Genomic DNA, 24,003 nt, shown 5'->3' with positions numbered 1-24,003 from the left:
TTTTATGAATTATTTAAGTTTATTTATTTAATTAATTTTATACGTATTAAATGAACATACAAAACTAAGTTCTTACTAATTCAAACACTAAACTTACTCACAAATATTAACCTTCTCTTATGCACTACTATTATTTCCGAAGGATAGATGAGAGAGAGGATGAATTATACTTGAATTGAGATAACTTTTTCGGTTTACTTGTTATAAAAATAATTTGTAATGGATGGATTTTAAATCTATTTGTGGACCTTTTGGGGCCTTTTCTCATCCACAATGGAAATATGTCGATGACTCTAAACCATCTCTGGCAAAACCTCTAGCAAATGCAAACTCCAAACCAACAAGAAGCAAATTCAGGCCAACGAGTTGCTCCCGCAACTTGGGGGATTATAGTCGCTAGTTTTAGCCTGATCGAGAGTCACAACTAAGCCGTAAATCGCTATTTGTTGCATCCATAATAACTTAGTTCTCATGCCCGCTTGGGACATTATTTTATCGACATCATAAATTTTACAAAATAGATAATCGAAGGCTTCAAAATTAACCGAAAGTACTTTTGATTTATAACAAAGTTATGACTAATAACTAAATGTGTAATATTAATAATTTAACCATGGAATTTTGGCCACAACAAAATTATTAATTATCATCAAAACCTTTTTCGACAAATTATTAACTTTTCAGCAACAAAATATTTTTCATCATCCAAACTTAACCGATAATTAACCTCATCAACAACATCAATCTCATATAAATATAGTGATGAGAGGAAAGCCATCAAGTTTACCAATAGACACAACAAGTTAGATCACTGTCTAATATTCACGGAGGTTGTTTGGTGCATGCCACTGGAGGCATTCTCCGGTTATCGAGGCTGGGGCCGGAAATAGTGTCATCCCCGGCAGCATTCTCACCGCGCCGGTTCCCACTTGGGAAGTAGGAGTAGGGTTCAGGTGAGTGTGTCTGCCTTCGTAGGTTGTGATCACAATGGTCGGGTCTTGGTGTGACCTCTCCACCATTTTCTTCACCATGCACTTCTGAGAGGTGCACCTATAGTAGCTTCTGAAATGGGAAATGATTTTTTAATTTTATATATTTTTATTAATTTTGTAAGAAAAATATAAACATGTCTGTCACTTTGAACTAGTAGAATTTTGGACTAGTTGAACCAGTCTGATGAGCCTATCAAACTCAACATCTCGAAACAAATTAACAAGTTCGAGTAAGTTAGATGGATATCCAACAAGACCAAATGGATAAAACAAGTCAAATTCATTGATCCTAACCAAGTAGACTCGATAAATAACCAATTAACTAAATATATAGGCTAAATAGATCGATCGAACCAAACAAATTAAAGTCGAACCAAATATACTGAACAGGTTGGTTGAATAGAAGAGCTTATAATAATTTAAGTATGGAAAATTAGAATGTAAATTATATAAATAATAAATGGGTGCAAAAAATATAATCTCTGACCTTGGAAAAGGACTGTTTTTGACTGCTTTCTGGCCATACTTTCTCCATCTGTAGCCATCTTCCAGATGATCCACATCACTTCTGGTGATGAAGGCAAACCTAGCTGCCCTTGGTCTCTTCTCTCCTTTCTTCCTGTAATTATAACTATATATTTGTATAAATTGTTGTAAATTAATTGCAGTCATCATCATCGATTGATTTCCCCTGATCAATCAATCAATCAATCCTGAAGTAGTGCTTATATATGACCAATAGATTTATGGGAATCTTGTGGAAACCCTAATCAACCAGTAGCTGTTTGTTTTGTTAGGCAAAAGGTGAGGAACCCTAGCAGCAAGTTTTCACACATGTTCAGACTTTCAGAATCAATGGAAGTGGCAAAGTAGCACGCATGCACTTCCAAAAGTAGCTAAAAGAACTTAAAGTTAAAAGAAGATCTTACGCATGGATTAGATTTAGTTTAACTACTTACAGTACTTTATTAGGTTTGTCCTTGTCGTCGTCAAGAATATTTGCTGCTGCTTCACCAGCAGCTGCTTTACCCTCTTGCACTGGTTTCTCACCTGATTCTTTCACTGGATCAAGGGAGAAGGAGGAGGAAGCCGGGAAATTCCTCGACGGTGCCGGAGAGGATGGAGCGGCAACGTGATCAGCTGCTAAATTAAGCTTTTCATGGCCTGACTCAGTGAAGCTGCTGCTCTGTGAGCCAAGAGCTTCATAGAAGTAGTCGTCGTCGAAGCTCATGAAGAGTGAAAGAGGATCTCTATCATCGTGAAGTGAGGAATAGTCGTAGGCACCGGCATCGGAGAAGAAGAGTTCTCTTCCGGATCCCGACATGGAAACTGAACGCGAGAGAGATATGGTGCGAGTAGATACTTAGCTTGGTGGTGAAGGAAAGAGGGAGAGGGGAAGAGGCTTTAATTTTAGGGTTCTTGATTAACACACTTATTAATTTATACTATAATATTTAGATAGTTTTGTGCTTGCTACAGTGTGATGATGATAAACGGGAGTTTAAATGACTTATGACGTTAGATTATGTGTCAGAATTCATCTATGAGAAATTTTGATAGAAGATAATTTTATAAAATAATAGTTGCTAAAACGATTTTAGAGAGTTGAATAAAAAAAAATCAATTTACTCCTCGCTCCTCTTTGAATCTATGTAGTGTCGCATGTGGAAGGGGCACAGGCATTGACTGGTCCACCCGCTGTCCGACCGTAGCCAGTAGGCTTGGCGGCTTATACGGCGCCAAGAAAGATGGAAGTCTCTTCTGGACGTCGGATCGTAATCAGACGGCAGCCAATTCCCCCATCTACTGCTGGGAGGCTACGAAGCGAGCAGTGTGACTTGAACATGGACTTTGACTTTCTCAATAGCGCTACAGAAATATACATAGACTTTCGACCAGACCAAACGAAAAACTACAGAGAACATTAAATACGGCACACCCAAGTCTTTGCGTTGAAAACTTTCACAGAGTCAAACTTGAGGATGTAGAAAATCGAAAGAAAAATTGTGGACCGGTATGGAGGAATGCGACTCTGCTTTCGCAAATGGAGTGGCAGTTGCATCTAAAACAGTCAATAATTGGAGCCTTTGGCTACCTCCGACGTCGGTAGCTCTCGCGGGGCAGATATCGTGGGGCCGATTTCGCTCGCATTCACGATAAAACGTTGAAGGAAGGAATTCCAACTTGGACGGAAGTAAATAATAAGAAAAAAACAATCCGTCTATGGAGATAACCAGAATTAAGAAAAATAATTCATCTTTTTTAAAGTAAATAAGGAAAAGAAATTCTCAAATCTTTCCGTAATTTTTATTTCCCTCCTCCCAAATAAACAGGACCTTATAGAAATTAAATTAAGTTTGTTATAGATGAATTTCAAATAAACAAGAAAAATATATATTCGCTTCCTTTAACGACTTTCATTAATGTCAGGAACGTACCCTTAAGCATTAAAAAAAAAATATGATCTGTTGGCAATAAATCAAATGAATGCCATCAATTTTGGATGAGTAAGCGTGAAACATGCTATTACCATCTTCGTTGGGATCCCTCCTGAGTGAAAAAGATAACAAGTATTGAAATATGATTTTGGATAGTATCGAAGAAAATTTCTCAGCATTAAACTCTGCTACAGGCACTAAAAAACATTGGGTTTACTGATGGAATATCGTAATTCCATCGATGAAGAGATTTAGACATCGAATACAATGAAAAATAATTTGTCAAGAGTTTATTCATCGGAAATAATTATACTGACAAAATATAGGATCCGTCGATGATTATTAACGGAAATAATATTCCGTCAGTAAAATTCACAATGGAAAATAAATTTCCATGATAAAGTTTACCGTTTTCGTCGGTAATTCCATTTGATATTACTGATAGAAACATATTTTCGTTGGTAAAATTTTTTTGATATTTACCAACAGAATACTGATTTAGTCGGTATTATAAAAAAATCTAGAAACTATTTATATTTAGTATCTACCCTATTTGTAATTTCCATATACACAAAAAATCATCACAGATGATAACATTTCATATATTTACATCCATACAATTACATTTCACACAATCCACACATAAAAACACATTTCATATATCTTAACAATTCATATAAACATTTTTTAGAATTATCACAAACACAAATTAAATTAACATTTATACAAACAAATAAATTATGAAAACACTATAGAAAATATCTAAATATCCAATAATTACAAGCATCTAAAACAAACAAAATCTAAACAAATTAAAATAATATAAAAAAAACTAAACTATCCAAATATAATACATCCATATATCTAAGATTATTATAAAAAAACCTACAAAAAGTCAAATACTAAGATTTATATCATATTTATATAATTTAAATTTTTGCATATATATATATATATATATATATATATATATATATATATATATATATATAAAACTAATTTAATACCTGGATAGAAATGAGCAGATGATTATATGATCAATATGTCAATAGGTCAGGACTCCTGAAACATACAGTAATACAATATCTAGAAATGAGTATATTATAATATCAAAATAGAATAAATATATTTTACTGGAATAAATAAAAAACTAAGTTGTAGTTGAACATACCTCAGAAATAGCTAATCACCATGATCTGATTGGTCTTGAGTCTTCTATAACTCAAAACCATGTAGTGTCTAAATCTGGTGAAATTAACCACAACCGCTCGGATATAGACCATGAGAGCCTCATGATCGGCTCTCCTCTGATCGTCCTCGACTCTCCTCTGATCGTCCTCGACTCTCCTCTACTCATCAGCAACCCTCCTCTTCTGTTCCTCAATAGCCATCCATCGATTCCCTTCTTAAAGATTGTACCTTAGTAGAAGAAGAGGAAGAGAAATTATCATGGCATGTAGGAGTCCTCAAACGATCAAATGCAACTTTGGCCTAGGAGCTAAGACCATAGAGGGTGGAGTTTTTTATCCGTCTACCGACAATATCATTATAAAACTCATTAAGCACCGTGGTGGATAGAGGCTGTGACTCCCTCCTGCTAGAGGCTGAGATATATGAGCCACTATATTTGTCATTTGATCTCGTGTGGAAAAATATAATATGATTAATATTCAATTTGATCACAATTACTAAAATTAATCAAGATAAAATTAATTAAATACAACAAAGTTAATAATTTTACTTGTATGACCTAGGATCGAGAATCGAGGATTGACAAATATGTCATCCTTCTTCTTGTGGATCTTGATTAAGACCTCCATACAAGTGGATTGGCGAGATAATTTATGTTCCTGCATACACAAATAATTTGGGATAAAATTATTAAAGTTTGGTAATAAATATAAAATTTTCTTATATAACTTTAAAGTAAACTCACCAGATCCATAGCATATTCAACAATAGATCTAGATATGGACGTATGCCAAGCGATTTTGGTGCTCGAACCACCTAGCTCTGTATTCCTATTTGTTCGTGTCTTTTCAATATTTGCTTGTCACCTTTCTATAGTCCAGGTGGTTGTCCATGAACTCCATATCTTAGATGACACATACTCCTGCCTGGTTCCCTTCTTTCTCATATAATAAAGAAGATCTTTATAAAGTTTAGAACAATAACTATTCCAAGAATCTTTAAATTGTTCCTCATGACCTCCCATGTATATTGTTTCTACAATATGGTCTTCCCTTTGCTTCTTGCTCCATCTTGTTTTATTGATTATTGTGTTGTTTTCATCCCTAGGTATATCAAAACCATTTTCCATTATTAACATAATATCAAAATTGGTATTGAAGAATACCTCCATTCTCTTTTTCCACCAAGAGAAGTCTCCTTTGAATTTGGATGGATGGATGCTTGAAACAACCATATTGATGATATTGCTCTTCTTAGCAATTAGTTCGTGGAAGGACATTCTTGCTCTAATACCACTGGTTGAGGATCGTATGGTCGGTTAGTAAGGGGGGGGGGGGGGGGGGGGTTGAATAATTCGTTACCCCAAATCATTTACTTCTCTACAAATCGTTAGTTGTGTAGTGGCATAGAACTAAAACAACAAAAGTAATAAGAATGAAAACAATCAAACTCTAACACGCTTCCTTTTACGTGGTTCGGAGATTGCTTGCTCCTACTTCACAGTTTATCCTTGAGGTGGACAAACCCTCAATTTATCGGTAGATTAGTCCCCGACAATCTCTGGCTAGAGCTTACTCCTTCTCGGTGGAGTACAACCTCTCACAAGGTTCTCTTCCTCTTTATAAGATGAAACTTAGGTTTAGGAGGAAGATAAAGGTTTGGAAGCTTGAGAGATGACTTCAGAGTTTTTCAACAAAATCAGTAACCTTCTTCATCCCTCAAAGCTTCTTTAAATAGAGTGGAAAGAGTTGATCACAAGACAACTCATTTCCTACACCAGTCGATTGGTCCATACACCAGTTGACTGGTGTAGTTGTTGGACACAACCAACAGTACTCTACAGAATCTGGGATTCTATCAACGGCTACCAACGACTTTCTACAAATTGACTCGTGTCACTATTAGTCGATTGATCTTCATAATTCACGAAAGCACAGAACCATTCTGTGCCCTCATGAATTTGGACCAGTTAACTAGCCAAGTATCAGTCGACTGATCTCTTACATTCACTCATACTCATCCTTTCTGAAGTCGCCCTTGAAGCTCTCTTCCTCGGCCTTTGTCCCTCAGATGCACTTGAGCCCACTGCTCCTCTCCATATCATCCTTCACGTTGCTTTGAAGTATGCTTCCCTCGGTCCACTCATTTAATTTGCTCCTCGTTTGACGGTCCCTCAGATGCATCATCCTTCACCGATTTCAAGAACCTTAGTCATAGGATGAGATTTTGCATATGTGTTTTACTAAGTCTTGCATGACTCAAATATATATCAAAAATAATATAAAAAGTCTAACTTAAATTCTTTGATACACACATCAAAACTATAATCATACTCGGTCAAACTTAGGTAGATATCACTCACAAAATTCATGACAGGACCAAGCTCTGTCGGTCGCGTGCTGGCAAGCAACCACGTCGGCACAGCCGCTAGCCGCGTGATGTGCTAGTGGCCGACACAGCCACCGGCCTTATGTTGTGTTGGCTGCCAGTCACTATCGACATCGGGAAGAGGGAAGGAGGAGGGGGGGGGGGGGAGAACCCACCGAAAATCATTAGAGTAGATCGGGATTGGGGATCGTACGCAGTGTGAGGCAAATTGGGGTCGTGCCCTAGAATTTTATGTGGACTTTGTTTGTTAGAGCCCTAAAGCCAATCATTTGATGATTGTTGTATAGACTCGTTGTATCATATTCTTGTATATAAATAAAGACATTTGTTTTGGTTATTTTACTTACTTGTATTGGTGCCAAATAACTAAGTATAATAGCGTCCTTGAGTAGAAGGTTCTTACCTATATCAATCGATTGGTTGAATCGATAATAAGATGATATAGGGAACACTACTCTTAATCATTCCTAGTCAAGTATTAACATTCAGGGACAATGTTAATGCGACGAGACTAGCATGTAGGTCAACTTGATGACTTGATCTCACAAGTCATGGATATGGAGATATCAAGTTGACACATGGGTATGCATTAGAGAATGCATACTGAATGACCCGCCATGAGAAAGTATCATGGATCGTTATATGAGTGTCATATACTTTCTCATGTGGCTATTAGTATGACTACTAGTCCTTGGACCTGAAGTCACCATGGTTCCCTACATAATGAGTTACGTACTTTGGCTTCGTCAAACGTCACCCGTAACTGGGTGGACTATAAAGGCGATTACTAGGTATGTAACAAATTATGCGGAGGGATGTGAGTGATGTAGATGAGATCTATCCCTCCTATATGACGGGAGTGACATCGATATTCTTGATAGAGTGAGACCACTAAGTGCATGGCCATGCCCAAATGAGTCAATATGAGATATTGAGCTCATTTGATTGAGTGAGTCTACTTGGAGTTCAAGATTTAGATTGATTAGAGGATGACACGGTCTATGCCTCACATTGATCAATCTAGATGTCAAGGATAGAAGGACACTTGTCATATATTGTGAAGAGTCACAATTAGTAGTCACAAGGTGATGTTGAATCTCAACATTCTTATAACTTGGGTAGTAATGATGTGTTGCTAGATACCGCTCATTACTTATGCTTCTAAATGGGTTTAGGAGCATTGCTAACGTTATAAGAACCTATAGGGTCACACACAAAGGGCAATTAGATGGAGATTAGATTCACTTGATGAACCTAAAGGATTAGGTTCATGTGATGAACCAAATTGGATTAAGAATAATTCAAATTAGGCTAATTGAGTTGGACTCAATTTGGTTCATGTATTAAATGAGTCTAATTTGGACTTAGACTCATTGAATCAATTTAATTCAATGAATAGGGATTCATTAAATTAAAATTGACTTGAATCAATGGTTAGATTTGATTAACCATGGGAGACAAGTGGCCAAGTTTGACTTGACTTGAGAGGAAGATGAAGAGTCAAGTTTGACTTGACCATTTGTCACCTCATTGGTGAGTTGGCAAGAAGTGGACCAATGATGATGCTCCATATCATCATGGTTGCTTAAGTGAGATGCCACCTCATGGGAGTTACCAAGAGTTGTGACTCTTGGCATCCCATAGAGGTTACATTCTCTCTTAAAGTGGCCGACCACTTTAGATGAGGGAGTTAGTGCATTTTGTGTGCTTGGTGAGTAACTCCTTCTTCTTCCTCAAGCTCTTCTCTTCTCTCCCTCTCCTCCACCATTATTGATCTTCTAAGGTTGCTAGCACATCCTTAGAGTTTCTCTCCATCGAGTTGTTCGTGTGGATACACATAGAGGAGTATCTACTTTGATACTCTCGAGATCCGGCGACGAACCTTGGACGAGCGGGATTGCGAAGGGCTTCGCATCAAGGGTAAATATCTTCTCCTTTGTAGATTTAGTGTAAATCTAAGTTAGAAACTCATACACGTAATGTTTTTGAAATTTTAATCTTCACAAGGATCCGGTGGCTGGGGGTTTCGGGGTTTTCGTAACGTAAAAAGCGATTTTTGCGACCCAAAAAACCCAACAGTGGTATCAAAGCCACGTGCAAAGCGTATACATGTTTTATTTTGAATTTTATGAAATTCTACAGATCTGTAAGTTTCTATAGTTTTATGATTTTTATTGATTTTATGGGTAATTTTCTCGTAGAAGCGAAGCACAAGTGTTTAGACACTTGTAGGCTTCGACTACCGAGAAGATCTTTCCGAAATGGCAAGGTTTCACCCCAAATTGTTTTGGGACAACGGGATAAGGTGCTGTAGGATCGCTAAGGAACACTCGCAATGGTTATATCACGGGTAGGGGTGCTGCCCCTGACCCCGCAAGGGGATTCGTTCCGCGATTGCGCCCGAAAATCGCTAAACAGGATCGCCGGGAATTTTTACTCATAAAAATTGTAAAAATTGTAAGAAAAAGTACAGAAATTTATAGAAATTACATAATTTGGAATTATGTATTATTTTGTGATGGTCATGGCCCAAAAGGCCCAATTAGATTGGAAATTGTGTTGTAATTCATAATACGGCCTGCGTGCCGTCGTGTGATTGTGCGTGTTGTATATTTGATACGCGACCTACGCGTCGTGCCTTTCTATTTATTTATTCTTGTTGTAAATTAGTTTAGACTTGAATGTAACTCGAGTTTCACCATTGTAATGTACAAAAATGGAGCGGTGGAAGATCCACTCGAGACGGAGTTACGAGGAGGGCGCGAGCATAACAAGGTGGTCAAAGGAAGGAGCTTGAGAAGCTGTTGACCTTAGGTTGACCATCCGATCTTCTCATTAGCTTGAGAAGATCGTAGTAGGGTCATGACTAATCACAAAATATTTAATTAATTGCTTGTGTGTGTATATGTGATGCATGCTAGAATAGTAATTAATTAGCGCCTTGACGATTAAATCAGATCTAAATCGCGTACATGATGCGCCCTAACGATTAGATTAGATCTAAATCGCGTATATGATACACCTCGTCGATTAGATTAGATCTCAATCGCGTCAACTCGAAATGCCTACCATACCGTGATACCCATCACTACCTCGATCGCATGTCGTTGTTGAATCTGCCAAAACAGAGCAACACATACTATCTTGGTAGGGTGCGGAGGGACAATCTTAGTCCTGCCTATCAACGCATGGGTGAGTACAACTCAATTAGATTGAGTAACTAGTTAACTCAATTAGATCGAGTTTAACTATAGGCATTTTTCCAATGGCTGGTAGATAGGTCAAAATCACGTTTATATTAACTCTTGGGCATATTAGCCAAAGCTAACTCGAGTTTTAATATAAATGCGGATCTTGATCCTATAAACAATAGTTGCATAGAGATGTAATTGGTAATTAGTTACCTACCGATCATACTAAGTCTTGGGCGATTTAACCAAAGCTAACTCAAGGCATAGTATGATGTGGATCTTGTCCCACATGAATTATAGAATCTAGTGGGAGCATCATTTAATTAAAGGCCTAATTAGATGATTAATAGAATATGATATTTATTTTTCTACATTTTCTGTTGTAGATAATCATGACGTCAAATACGAACTCTTTCTCCCTGCGTTCCGTCCTTAAGAAGGACAAGCTCAATGGAGCAAATTTCCTGGGCTGGTACAGAAATCTGAGAATAGTTCTCACTCAGGAAAGAAAACTGTACATCCTGGAGCAGCCCATTCCCGAGGCACCTCCTGCCACTGTCACACGAGCTGATCGTGATGCTTACAAGAAGTATCAAGATGACGCATTAGATGTGTCATGTCTTATGCTCGCAACCATGAACTCTGAGCTTTAGAAGCAACATGAGTTAATGACTGCTTATGATATGGTTGAACATTTTCGTCAACTGTATCAAGGATAAGCAGGGCACTGGAAGAGGAATTGTACAGGATACTTGGAAGATCTTAAGAAGAAGAGAAATAAGATTTCTACTTCAGGTATACATGTTATAGAAGTCAACCTCTCTATTTCTTCATCGTGGGTATTAGATACCGGATGTGCTTCTCACATTTGTACTAATGTACAAGCGCTGAGAAATAGCAGAGCATTGACGAAGGGCGAGATAGGGTTGCTGCTGTTGCTGTAGGAACTTATTCTCTATCTCTGCCCTTTGGGCTTGTACTAGAATTAGATGATTGTTGTTATGTGCCTGCTTTAACTAAGAACATTATATCAGTTTCTTGTTTAGACAAGAAAGGTTTTTCATTTATAATAAAAAACAAATATTGTTCAGTTTATTTAAATGATATGTTCTATTGTAGTGCACCTCTGATAAACGGACTCTATATTTTAGACCTTGAAAACCCTATCTATAACATAAGTACCAAGAGGTTCAAGTCAAATGACATGAACCAAACCTATCTCTGACACTGTCGCTTAGGTCATATAAATGACAAACGCTTATCCCAACTCCATAAAGATGGTTTGCTGGACTCATTTGATTTTGAATCATATGAGACATGCGAGTCATGCCTTCTTAGCAAGATGACCTCTCCCTTTAGTGGACACAATGAAAGAGCGACTGACTTGTTAGGTCTTATACATAGTGATGTATGTGACCCTTTCAATGTCACTGGTAGAGGTGGTTATAGGTACTTCATTACATTTACTGATGACTTCAGTAGATATGGTTATGTGTACCTGATGACACATAAGTCAGAATCCTTTGAAAAGTTTAAAGAATTCAAGAATGAAGTACAAAACCAGCTTGGCAAAAGTATTAAGATACTTCGATCAGATCGAGGTGGTGAATACCTTAGCCATGAGTTTCGTGACTATCTAGCTGAGTGTGGGATTCTATCTCAACTCACTCCTCCTGGAACACCACAATGGAATGGTGTATCCGAAAGGAAGAATCGTACCTTATTAGATATGGTACGATCTATGATGAGTCACACAGATCTTCCTATGTATCTTTGGGGCTATGCTCTAGACACAGCAGCCTTCATTCTCAACCGAGTTCCATCTAAGGCTGTCTTTTATGAGGATTTGGGGTTGTGAGGCTTACGTTAGACGTCAAGTCTCAGATAAATTAGGACCCAAATCCGACAAGTGCTATTTTATTGGATATCCCAAGGAAACGAAGGGATATTACTTCTACATTCTCAGTCAACACAAGATAGTTGTGGCTAAGACTGGGGTTTTTCTAGAAAGGAATTTTGTTTCTAGAAAGACTAGTGGGAGTACGTTCGATCTTGAAGAAGTTCAAGATGCGAACAATAGAACTGAAGCCTCGATGGAAGTTGAATTGGAACCACAAAGTGTTGTGGATGATGTTGTTCCACAAGGAGTTGAGGAATAACAACCAGTTCAAGTAGACATACCTCTTCGCAGGTCTGATAGGGTACATCGTCAGCCTGAGAGATATTCATTTCTCTTGTCTGACCATGATGACGTTGTACTCATAGAGGATGAGCTCACTTCCTATCAAGAAGCTGTGATGAGACCAGATTCTGAGAAATGGCTAGAGGCCATGAGATCCGAGATGGAATCCATGTACACTAACCAAGTATAAACTTTGGTTGATCCACCTGAAGGGATCAAACCCATCGGGTGTAAGTGGGTCTTTAAGAGAAAGACTGACATGGATGGACTTATCTATAAGGGTCGCTTGGTAACTAAAGGTTTCAAGCAAATTCATGGTATTGACTATGATGAAACCTTTTCTCCAGTAGCGATGTTTAAGTCCATTCGGATCATGCTTGCTATTGCAGCATACCATGACTATGAGATATGACAGATGGATGTCAAAACCATCTTTCCGAATGGAAACCTGCTCGAGGATGTGTACATGACACAACCTAAGGGTTTTGTAGATCCACAGCATACTAGCAGAGTATGCAAGCTGCATAGGTCCATTTATGGACTAAAGCAAGCTTCTTGGAGTTGGAATCTTCGATTCGATGATGCAATCAAACAGTTTGGTTTCATCAAGAATGAAGATGAACCTTGTGTCTACAAGAAGGTTGTAGGGGACATAGTTGTCTTCCTCATATTGTATGTGGATGACATACTACTCATTGGGAAAGACATCCCTTTGCTACAGTCTGCCAAGACTTGGCTAGGGACTTGTTTCTCAATGAAGGATTTAGGTGAAGCATCCCGCATTCTAGGCATACAGATCTATAGAGATAGATCTAAGAGGTTGCTTGGCCTAAGTCAGAGTACATATATTGATAATGTACTCCTACGGTTTGCCATGCAGAACTCCAAGAAGGGATTTCTGCCGATGTCACATGGCGTGAGTCTTTCGAAGACTCACGGTCCCTCTTCTAGAGAGGAGAGAGACCGCATGGATCAGATCCCTTATGCCTCAACTATAGGATCTATCATGTACGCAATGCTATGTACCCGTCCTGATGTCTCGTATGCTTTGAGCATGACGAGCAAATACCAGTCAGATCCAGGTGAAAGTCACTGGATAGCGGTCAAGAATATTCTTAAGTACTTGAGAAGGACTAAAGAATATTTCTTGATATATGGAGGCGATGACGAGCTAGCTGTAAAGGGTTACAGTGATGCCAGCTTCCAGACCGACTAGGATGATTATCGATCGCAGTCAGGGTTCGTGTTTTGCATAAATGGTGGTGCTATGAGCTGGAAGAGTTCGAAGCAGGACACAGTAGCTGATTCTACGACAGAGGCAGAGTATATTGCTGCATCAGAAGCAGCAAAGGAGGCAGTTTGGATCCGCAAGTTCATCACTGAACTTGGGGTGGTTCCTAGCATCGCTGACCCCATTGAGCTCTATTGTGACAACAATGGAGCAATAGCATAGGCTAAGGAACCTTGCTCACACCAGCGGACTAAACACATACTACGACGCTTCCATCTCCTTCGAGAGATTATCGATAGAGGAGATGTGAAGATTTGCAGAGTACCCACAGAGGCTAACATCGCAGATCCCTTGACCAAAGCTTTGGCACAGAGAAAGCATGATGGTCACACTAGGTCATTAGGCCTTAGAGCCTACACTGATTGGCACTAGTGCTAGTGGAAGATTGTTAGTTAGAATCCTAGAGCCAATCATTTGATGATTGTTGTATGGACTCATTGTATCATATTCTTGTATATAAATAAAGGCATTTGTTTTGGTTATTATACTTACTTGTATTGGTGCCAAATAACTAAGTATAATAGCGTCCTTGAGTAGAAGGTTCTTACTTATATCAATCGATTGGTTGAATCGATAGTGAGATGATATAGGGAACACTACTCTTAATCATTCCTAGTCGAGTATTAACATTCAGGGACAATGTTAATGCGACGAGACTAGCATGTAGGTCAACTCGATGAATTGATCTCATAAGTCATGGATATGGAGATATCAAGTTGACACATGGGTATGCATTAGAGAATGCATACTGAATGCCCCGCCATGAGAAAGTATCATGGATCGTTATATGAGTGTCATATACTTTCTCATGTGGCTATTAGTATGACTACTAGTCCTTGGACCTGAAGTCACCATGGTTCCCTACATAAGGAGTTACGTACTTTGACTTCGTCAAACGTCACCCGTAACTGGGTGGACTATAAAGGCGATTACTGGGTATGTAACAAATTATACGGAGGGATGTGAGTGATGTAGATGGGATCTATCCCTCCTATATGACGGGAGTGACATCGATATTCTTGATAGAGTGAGACCACTAAGTGCATGGCCATGCCCAAATGAGTCAATATGAGATATTGAGCTCATTTGATTAGGTGAGTCTACTTGGAGTTCAAGATTTAGATTGATTAGAGGATGCCACGGTCTATGCCTGACATTAATCAATCTAGATGTCAAAGATAGAAGGACACTTGTCATATATTGTGAAGAGTCACAATTAGTAGTCACAAGGTGATGTTGGATCTCAACATTCTTATAACTTGGGTAGTAATGATGTGTTGCTAGATACCGCTCATTGCTTATGCTTCTAAATGGATTTAGGAGCATTGCCAACGTTATAAAAACCTATAGGGTCACACACAAAGGGCAATTAGATGGAGATTAGGTTCATTTGATGAACCTAAAGGATTAGGTTCATGTGATGAACCAAATTGGATTAAGAGTAATCCAAATTAGGCTAATTGAGTTGGACTCAATTTGGTTCATGTATTAAATGAGTCTAATTTGGACTTAGACTCATTGAATCAATTTAATTCAATGAATAGGGATTCATTAAATTAAAATTGACTTGAATCAATGGTTAGATTTGATCAATCATGGGAGAGAAGTGGTCAAATTTGACTTGACTTGAGATAAAGATGAAGAGTCAAGTTTGACTTGACCATTTGCCACCTCATTGGTGAGTTGACAAGAAGTGGACCAATGATGATGCTCCACATTATCATGGTTGCTTAAGTGAGATGCCACCTCATGGGAGTTACCAAGAGTTGTGACTCTTGGCATCCCATGGAGGTTACATTCTCTCTTAAAGTGGCCGACCACTTTAGATGAGGGAGTTAGTGCATTTTGTGTGCTTGGTGAGTAACTCCTTCTTCTTCCTTAAGCTCTTCTCTTCTCTCCCTTTCCTTCACCATTACTGATCTTCTAAGGTTGCTAGCACATCCTTAGAGGTTCTCTACATCGAGTTGTTCATGTGGATACACATAGAGGAGTATCTACTTTGATACTCTCGAGATCCGGCGACGAACCTTGGACGAACGGGATTGCGAAGGGCTTCGCATCAAGGGTAACCTTTTTCTTTTGTAGATCTAATGTAGATCGAGGAGTAGAAAACATGTATATGAAAGTTTTACATAATTTTATTTCTTCGCACGGATCCGTGGCATGGGGGTTTCGGGGTTTCCGCAACGTAAAAAGCGATTTTTGCGGCCCGAAAAACCCAATAGACTTACCGACGGAATTATTTTCGTCGAGAATCTGTCAGTGATTGTCGATAATCCCTATATGATATTACCGACGGAATATATGGTCCATCGGTAAATACCGACGGAATAGTTGTTCCGTCGATAATGCCTATTTGGTATTACCGACAGAATAGTCGTTCCGTCGGTAATACCTATTTGGTATTACCAACGGTATGTGTCTTACGTCGGTGTTTACAGATGGAACACTTATTCCGTCAGTAATCCTGTCGGTAAAACTAGAGTTCTCAGGTTATGATTATCCTACTGAAAAAATAATATTCCATTGGTAATTATTGATAGAAGTTTATTCCATCGATAATTCAGTCACTATTTTGAGATATTTTTTTTAGTGAGAACCAATGAAAAATTGGTGTTTCAAAGAGAAACTCATGGCAAATCCTTTTCTTTCGGTATACGTCTTTGTTTTGTTTGGGGTAAGGAAGTTTACGAAAAATGTGAATGGAAAATTGACTCCAATACGAAAGGAGATTTTGTCTCGCATTAAAAGTTTTGTGACTTTGAGGCTGATTTATATTGAATCATAACCTTTGATCACTACAAAAAAATAGTCATTTAGGGACAAATATTTGCGACGAATAATTTTTGTCCTAAATTTGCAACAAATTTTACAACAAAAATAAATATTGTTGCAAATTAGCAACTAATTTAGGAACGAACTAATTTGTCGCAAATCCACAACAAAAAATATTTCGTCGCTAAATTTGGTTCCAATTTGGTGACAAAAAATAGATTTGTTGCAAAATCGGCGACAAAAAAAAATCATTCATTGCAAGTTTTGGAATAAAAAACTATTCGTTGCAAATTTAGCAACGAAAAACATATTCGTTGCAAATTTTGCAACAAAAATCATATTTGTTGCAAAATTTGCAATGACTCTAGAATTTGTTGAAAAATTTCCAACGAATTCGTGATTCATTGCAGATATTATTTAAATAAATTTTAACTTAAAATTTGAGACAAATAGGAGATTTGTTGCAAATTTCCAATGAATTTTTGGATTCGTTGCAAATTTCCAACAAATTCATAAATTCGTTGCAAATCAACTAATTAGGTCCAAAAAAATCAACCGGTAATGAACATTTATATACTAACTAGGTCCAACGAATTCCAAAAAATCACACAAAAAAAATACTAACTAAAAAAAATATTTAAGGACATTTATATAATCAGGACAAATATACTAACACATAGGAATTGATTTCATCGAATTCCGACGTCTCTAGATCCATCAACCGACTTCACATGTATAGAATCAAAGTTTGCGACGAATTTTAGAATTAGTTGCAGATTTACAATAAATTTCAGAATTCGTTGCAAATCTGCAACGAATTCTGAAATTCATTGCAAACCTTAGTGATGAAAAAAAAACTCTGAGGTCGGTTAATGGACCTAGGGAGCTCGGAATGAGATGAAACAAGTTCCTATGTGTTTGTCTCATTCTCATGATTATGTAAATGTCACCAAATAATTCTTTGACCGAATATATATATTTTTCATAGCTAAGTAAAATAGATGTATTTTAATTACAGTTGAACATATTAGAGTTAGAAAGAAAAATTAATTAGTGGAACTTATTACAGTTACAAATTAATGTCAGAGAGGTTAGAACGTAACAAAATTAGCTTTTATGTATCCGTATAGTTCTCCTGATTATATGCATGTCTTAAAAAATTATTTTGACCCAATAGGTTTTGGATGTGTGATTTTTAAAACCCAAATTATATTTTTCGGACACGTAGGTGATCTAAAAAACACAAAAAAATATACTAACTAAAAAAAAATTTAAGGACATGTATATAATCAGAACAAATATACGAACACACATGAACTGATTTCATCGAATTCTGATGTCTCTAGGTCTATCAACCGGCTTCACATGTATTGAATCAAAGTTTGCAATGAATTTAGAATTCAATGCAAATCTGCAACGAATTTCAGAATTCGTTGCCAATTTGCAACGAATTTCACAATTCGTTGCAAATCTGTAATGAATTCTGAAATTCGTTGCAAACCTTAGTGATGAAAAAAAAACTCCGAGGTCGGTTAATGGACCTAGGGAGCTCGGAATGAGATGAAACAAGTTCTTATGTGTTCGTCTCATTCTCATGATTATGTAAATATCGCCAAATAATTTTTTGACCGAATATATATTTTCATACTAAGTAAAATAGATATATTTTAATTACAGTTGAACATATTAGAGTTAGAAAGGAAAATTAATTAGTGGAACTTATTACAGTTACAAATTAATATCAGAGAGGTGAAACAAAATTAGTTTCTATGTATCCGTATAGTTCTCTTGATTATATGCATGTCTTAAAAATTCATTTTGACCCAATAGATTTTAGATGTGTGATTTTTAAAACCAGAATTATATTTTTCAGACACGTAGGTGATCTAAAAATCACAAAAAAAAAATACTAACTAAACAAAATTAAGGATATTTATATAATCAAGACAAATATACGAACACACAGGAACAAATTTCATCGAATTCTGACGTCTCTAGGTTCATCAACCGGCTTCTCATCTATATAATCAAAGTTTGCAACGAATTTAGAATTCGTTACAAATCTGTAATGAATTTCAGAATTTGTTGCCAGTTTGCAACGAATTTCTAGATTCGTTGCAAACATTTGCAACAAATTTCAGAATTTGTTGCAAATCTGCAATGAATTATGAAATTCATTGCAAACCTTAGTAATGAAAAAAAAACTCCGAGGCCGGTTAATGGGCCTAGTGAGCTCAGAATGAAATGAAACAAGTTCCTATGTGTTTGTCTTATTCTCATGATTATGTAAATGTTGCCAAATAATTTTTTTGACTAAATATATATATTTTTCATAGCTAAGTAAAATAGATGTATTTTAATTATAGTTGAATATATTAGAGTTAGAAAGGAAAATTAATTAGTGGAACTTATTACAGTTACAAATTAATGTAAGAGAGGTCAGAATGGAACAAAATTAGTTTTTATGTGTCCGTATAGTTCTCCTGATTATACGCATGTCTTAAAAAAATCATTTTGACCCAATAGATTTTGGATGTGTGATTTTTAAAATCCAAATTATATTTTTCAGACATGTAGGTGATCTAAAAATCACAAATAAAAATATACTAACTAAAAAAAATTTAAGGATATTTATATAATCAGGACAAATATACGAACACACAGGAACTGATTTCATCGAATTCCGATGTCTCTTGGTCCATCAACCGACTTAGCATCTATAGAATCAAAGTTTGCAACGAATTTAGAATTCGTTGCAAATCTGCAACGAATTTTAGAATTCGTTGCCGATTCCCAATGAATTTCTAGATTCGTTGCAAACATTTGCAACAAATTTTAGAATTCGTTGCAAATCTGCAACGAATTCTGAAATTCATTGCAAACCTTAGTGATAAAAAAAAAACTCCGAGGCTGGTTAATGGACTTAGGAAGCTCGGAATGAGATGAAACAAGTTCCTATGTGTTTATCTTATTCTCATGATTATGTAAATGATACCAAATAATTTTTTGACCAAATATATGTTGGTTAATCCTAGGAAAATGTACCGGTTCCACTGTACAAATTTTTTTTGTACAAGTGTCGAACCTTTCCTTAAATAACCTATTGTGTACTTTAGAAGTTAAATAAGGAATCACAGACGGAACTTAACATCATTGATTCCAAATTTAACTTATCTGTTCTTAATGGTTTAGATTTGAATCACAAGTGGAACTTAACACTATTGATTCAAATCTACCTAAGTTATTAATTCCATAAATATTAATTTCCAAAATTGGCTTCCAGGACTGCATGGCGAGGCACATGACCTTCTTAGATATGGGAGCAACCACCACCGCCTAGGCAAAGCCTTTTAAGGAAAGCTAATATTTATTTCCTTAAATAACTCTAGGTTAACCAAAAGGAACAATCGAATCACAAATTCGAAAAAGAAGAAAACACAAACTCGAAAAATAAATTCGATAAACTAGATCTAATTGCCTCTTGTATTTAGAATTCTTACAAAGAAAATAACTAATATGATGCGGAAGAAAATTACTAGTTATATCTTCTCTTTGTAAGCTAATGACCTCGAGATCTTCTGCCGTATTCCTCGCCTCGCCTTGGACGTCGTGTGGGCGACGATCCTCCAAGATGAACACCACCCAAAAGATTCCTCCTCTTCTTCTAAAATCCGGCCACCACCACCACCAAGGAGAAGAGAGCAAAGGGAAAGGGTGAAGGGAGAGGGCTGACCACCAAGAGATCTCCAAGTAAGAGAATAAGAGTTGTGTCTCATGAAGCCCTCTCACCCCTTCTTTTATATTACTTGGTCAAGGCAAATAAGGAAAAACTTTTTACAAAAAATAAAATCATCCAAGAGTTTTTCCTTTTCCCTTTTAATTTTTCTTTTTCTTTCCTCTTGATTGAATCAATCACCAATTTTGAATTTGTGATGATTTTATTATTTTTAATATGGTCGGCCACTTGCTTGGGCACCAAGCAAGGTGGCCGGCCACCTCATCAAGGGGAAAAAGGAATTTTATTTTTATAAAATTTTACAAGAAGAACTTTTATAAAATTTTACAAGCCCTCTTTCCTAAAGTAGGAGTTAAAAAAGGAAAGTTTTAAAAATTAAAACCATGTTTTAAAATTTAAAACTTCTCTTACAAAATTTTCTTTTTTAACATTATGATAGAAAATTTTAATTTTAAAACTTATCTTCCTTTTTTTCCTAAACCATGAGGATGGTTAAAAAAGGAAAGTTTTAAAATATTTAAAACTCTCTATTAAAACATGTGGCCAAATTCAAATAAGGAAAGTTTTTAAAATTAAAATCTCTCTTTTAAAACTTATAATTTTCTACAAAGAGAAGATTTTCAAAATTCAAAAACAACCCTCCTTGTTTGAATATTGTGGCCGACCCCTTCATGCTTGGTCACCAAGCAAAGGGCTGACCCCTATAGGAGAGGATGTGGCTGGCCCTTGCTTGGTCACCAAGCATTGGACCGGCCCACTTCTTGGACACTAAGAAGAGCCTTACATTTGTATGGACTTGAGACTATAATGAGGCTATGACAGGGACCTAGAGGAGAAATTAGTTTTGGCCTTCCGATGAGCTTAAGTATCCCGTGCTCACCCCGAACACACAACTCAAGTTAATCGATAATAACTCATTCCACTAGAGAGTTATTACCGCACTACCGCACTAATCCCAAATTACATTATGGGCTCCTTCTTATTATGAGAGTGTTAGTCTCCCTGTGTTTAATCAACAACACACACTATAAGTAATATCATTTCTCAACTTATCGGGCATATTGATTTATCGAGCTAAACCTCACCCTTTGATAAGTCAAAGAAATAAATATTAAATATATGTGCTTGATATTATATTAGGATTAAGAGCACACACTTCCAAAATAACTAAGGTCTAGTTCTTTTACTAAGTCAGTACAAAAAGAACTTACCTAAAATGGTCCTACTAAATACACTTAGAGTGTACCAGTGTAATTTATTAATCAAGATAAATTAATACTTAATTACACTACGACTATTCTGATGGTTTGTTCCTTTGCACCTTAGTCATGAGCAACTGTTTATAATTTATAAAGAACCGACAACATGATCTTCTGAGTGTGACACCACACTCCATGTTATCTACTATATAAATTAATTGAACAATTACATTTAACAAATAAATGCAGATATTGACCAATGTGATTCTTTTATTTCAAATAAATGTTTACAAAAGATAGGCTTTTATTATACACTCTAACAATATATATATTTTTCATACTAAGTAAAATAGATATATTTTAATTACAGTTGAACATATTAGAGTTAGAAAGGAAAATTAATTAGTGGAACTTATTACAGTTACAAATTAATGTCAGATAGGTTAGAACGGAACAAAATTAGTTTCTATGTGTCCGTATAGTTCTCTTTATTATACGCATATTTTCAAAAATCATTTTGACCCAATATATTTTGGATGTGTGATTTTTAAAACCCGAAATATATTTTTCGGACACGTAGGTGATCTAAATATCACAAAAATAATATACTAACTAAAAAAAATTTAAGGATATTTATATAATCAGGACAAATATACGAACACACAAGAACTGATTCCATCGAATTCCGACGTCTCTAGGTCCATCAACCGACTTTGCATGTATATATATATATATATATATATATATATATATATATATATATATATATATATATATATATATATATATATATACAACGAAACAGTGTTCCAACTATTAAGGTCTTTTCTGTTACTGTCCTCCATGTGCTCCAACCCTAGCTGCTGCCATTTTTAGCCACCGCCATCGGGTCGAGTCGTCGCATCCATCTTGCTTCTTATTCCGCTGCGCCTTTGGTGCTCCAAAAGTACCACGCCTCGTAAGAATCCGATCCGTGACAAAAATAGAATTTTACATATATCGATCATATATTCCACGAGGGAATATACATGTATTCTAGATCGAATAAAAAAAATAAAATTCTAAAAATAATACAGCTCCTGCTGTATTTTATACGTACAATCATGCACACAAATAATGCCCTTGACATGTCCAAGGGTCCAATTACACACAATATCAATAAGCCATAATAGTTGGAGCCTGCAACCAAAGAGTTAGCACATCCTACTATTTTCCTACCTAAATGATGTAGGACATGTGCATAACCTATTTGAATTCTAAACACACAGAGGCAAACCCTAGCTCTGATACCAATTGTTGGTTAATCCTAAAAAAACGTACCTGTTCCATTGTACAAAAATTTTTTGTACAAGTGTCGAATTTTTCCTTAAATAACTTATTGTGTTCTTTAGAAGTTAAATAAGGAATCGCAGACGGAACTTAACATCATTGATTCCAAATTTAACTTATTTGTTCTTAATGGTTTAGATTTGAATCGCAAGCGGAACTTAACACTATTGATTCAAATCTACCTAAGTTATTAATTCCATAAATATTAATTTCCAAAATTGACTTCCAGGACTGCATGACGAGGCACATGGCCTTCTTGGATATGGGAGCAACCACCACCGCCTAGGCAAAGCCTTTTAAGAAAAGCTAATATTTATTTCCTTAAATAACTCTAGGTTAACCAAAAGGAACAATCGAATCACAAATTCAAAAAAGAAGAAAACACAAACTTGAAAAATAAATTCGATAAACTAGATCTAATTGCCTCTTGTATTTAGAATTCTTACAAAGAAAATAACTAGTATGATGCGGAAGAAAATTACTACTTATACCTTCTCTTTGTATGCTAATGACCTCGAGATCTTCTGTCGTATTCCTCGCCTCGCGTTGAACGTCGTGTGGGTGACGATCCTCCAAGATGAGCACCACCCAAAAGCTTCCTCCTCTTCTTCTAAAATCCGGCCACCACCACCACCAAGGAGAAGAGAGCAAAGGGAAAGGGAGAAGGGAGAGGGCCGGCCACCAAGAGATCTCCAAGCAAGAGAATAAGAGTTGTGTCTCATGTAGCCCCCTCACCCCTTCTTTTATATTACTTGCCCAAGGCAAATAAGGAAAAACTTTTTACAAAAAATAAAATTATCCAAGAGTTTTTCCTTTTCCCTTTTAATTTTTCCTTTTCTTTCCTCTTGATTGAATCAATCACCAATTTTGAATTTGTGATAATTTTATTATTTTTAATATGGCCGGCCACTTGCTTGGGCACCAAGCAAGGTGGCCGACCACCTCATCAAGGGGAAAAAGGAATTTTAATTTTATAAAATTTTATAAGAAGAACTCTTATAAAATTTTACAAGATCTCTTTCCTAAAGTAGGAGTTAAAAAAGGAAAGTTCTAAAAATTAAAACCATGTTTTAAAATTTAAAACTTCTATTACAAAATTTCCTTTTTTAACATGATGATAGAAAATTTTAATTTTAAAACTTATCTTCCTTTTTTTCCTAAACCATGGGATGGTTAAAAAAGGAAAGTTTTAAAACTTTTAAAACTCTCTATTAAAACATGTGGCCAAATTCAAATAAGGAAAGTTTTTAAAATTAAAATCTCTCTTTTAAAACTTATAGTTTTCTACAAA

At 36.2% G+C, this 24,003-nt stretch overlaps 1 protein-coding gene across 2 annotated transcripts; it reads right to left on the bottom strand.

Moving 5' to 3' along the window:
• Nucleotides 1-663: 663 nt before the first annotated feature.
• LOC122000236 (WRKY transcription factor 23-like) lies at nt 664-2,472 on the bottom strand. 2 transcript variants are annotated; one of them, XM_042554710.1, is made up of 3 exons: nt 1,952-2,472; nt 1,480-1,623; nt 664-1,062 (listed from the first exon to the last, which is right to left on the bottom strand). In XM_042554710.1, exons 1-3 carry the CDS (start codon nt 2,314-2,316, stop codon nt 816-818), a joined length of 756 nt encoding a protein of 251 aa, XP_042410644.1. In that variant the 5' UTR covers nt 2,317-2,472; the 3' UTR covers nt 664-815. The 2 variants fall into 2 exon arrangements, with proteins under 2 accessions (XP_042410644.1, XP_042410645.1); XM_042554711.1 differs by having other exon boundaries at nt 1,480-1,611; nt 1,952-2,464.
• Nucleotides 2,473-24,003: the final 21,531 nt, after the last annotated feature.

This window comes from Zingiber officinale, chromosome 7A (assembly GCF_018446385.1).
Source record: "Zingiber officinale cultivar Zhangliang chromosome 7A, Zo_v1.1, whole genome shotgun sequence".
NCBI classification, from domain to species: domain Eukaryota; kingdom Viridiplantae; phylum Streptophyta; class Magnoliopsida; order Zingiberales; family Zingiberaceae; genus Zingiber; species Zingiber officinale.
The sequence above is the reverse complement of the archived record's forward strand: the minus strand, read 5'-3'. Positions and strand labels throughout refer to the sequence as shown.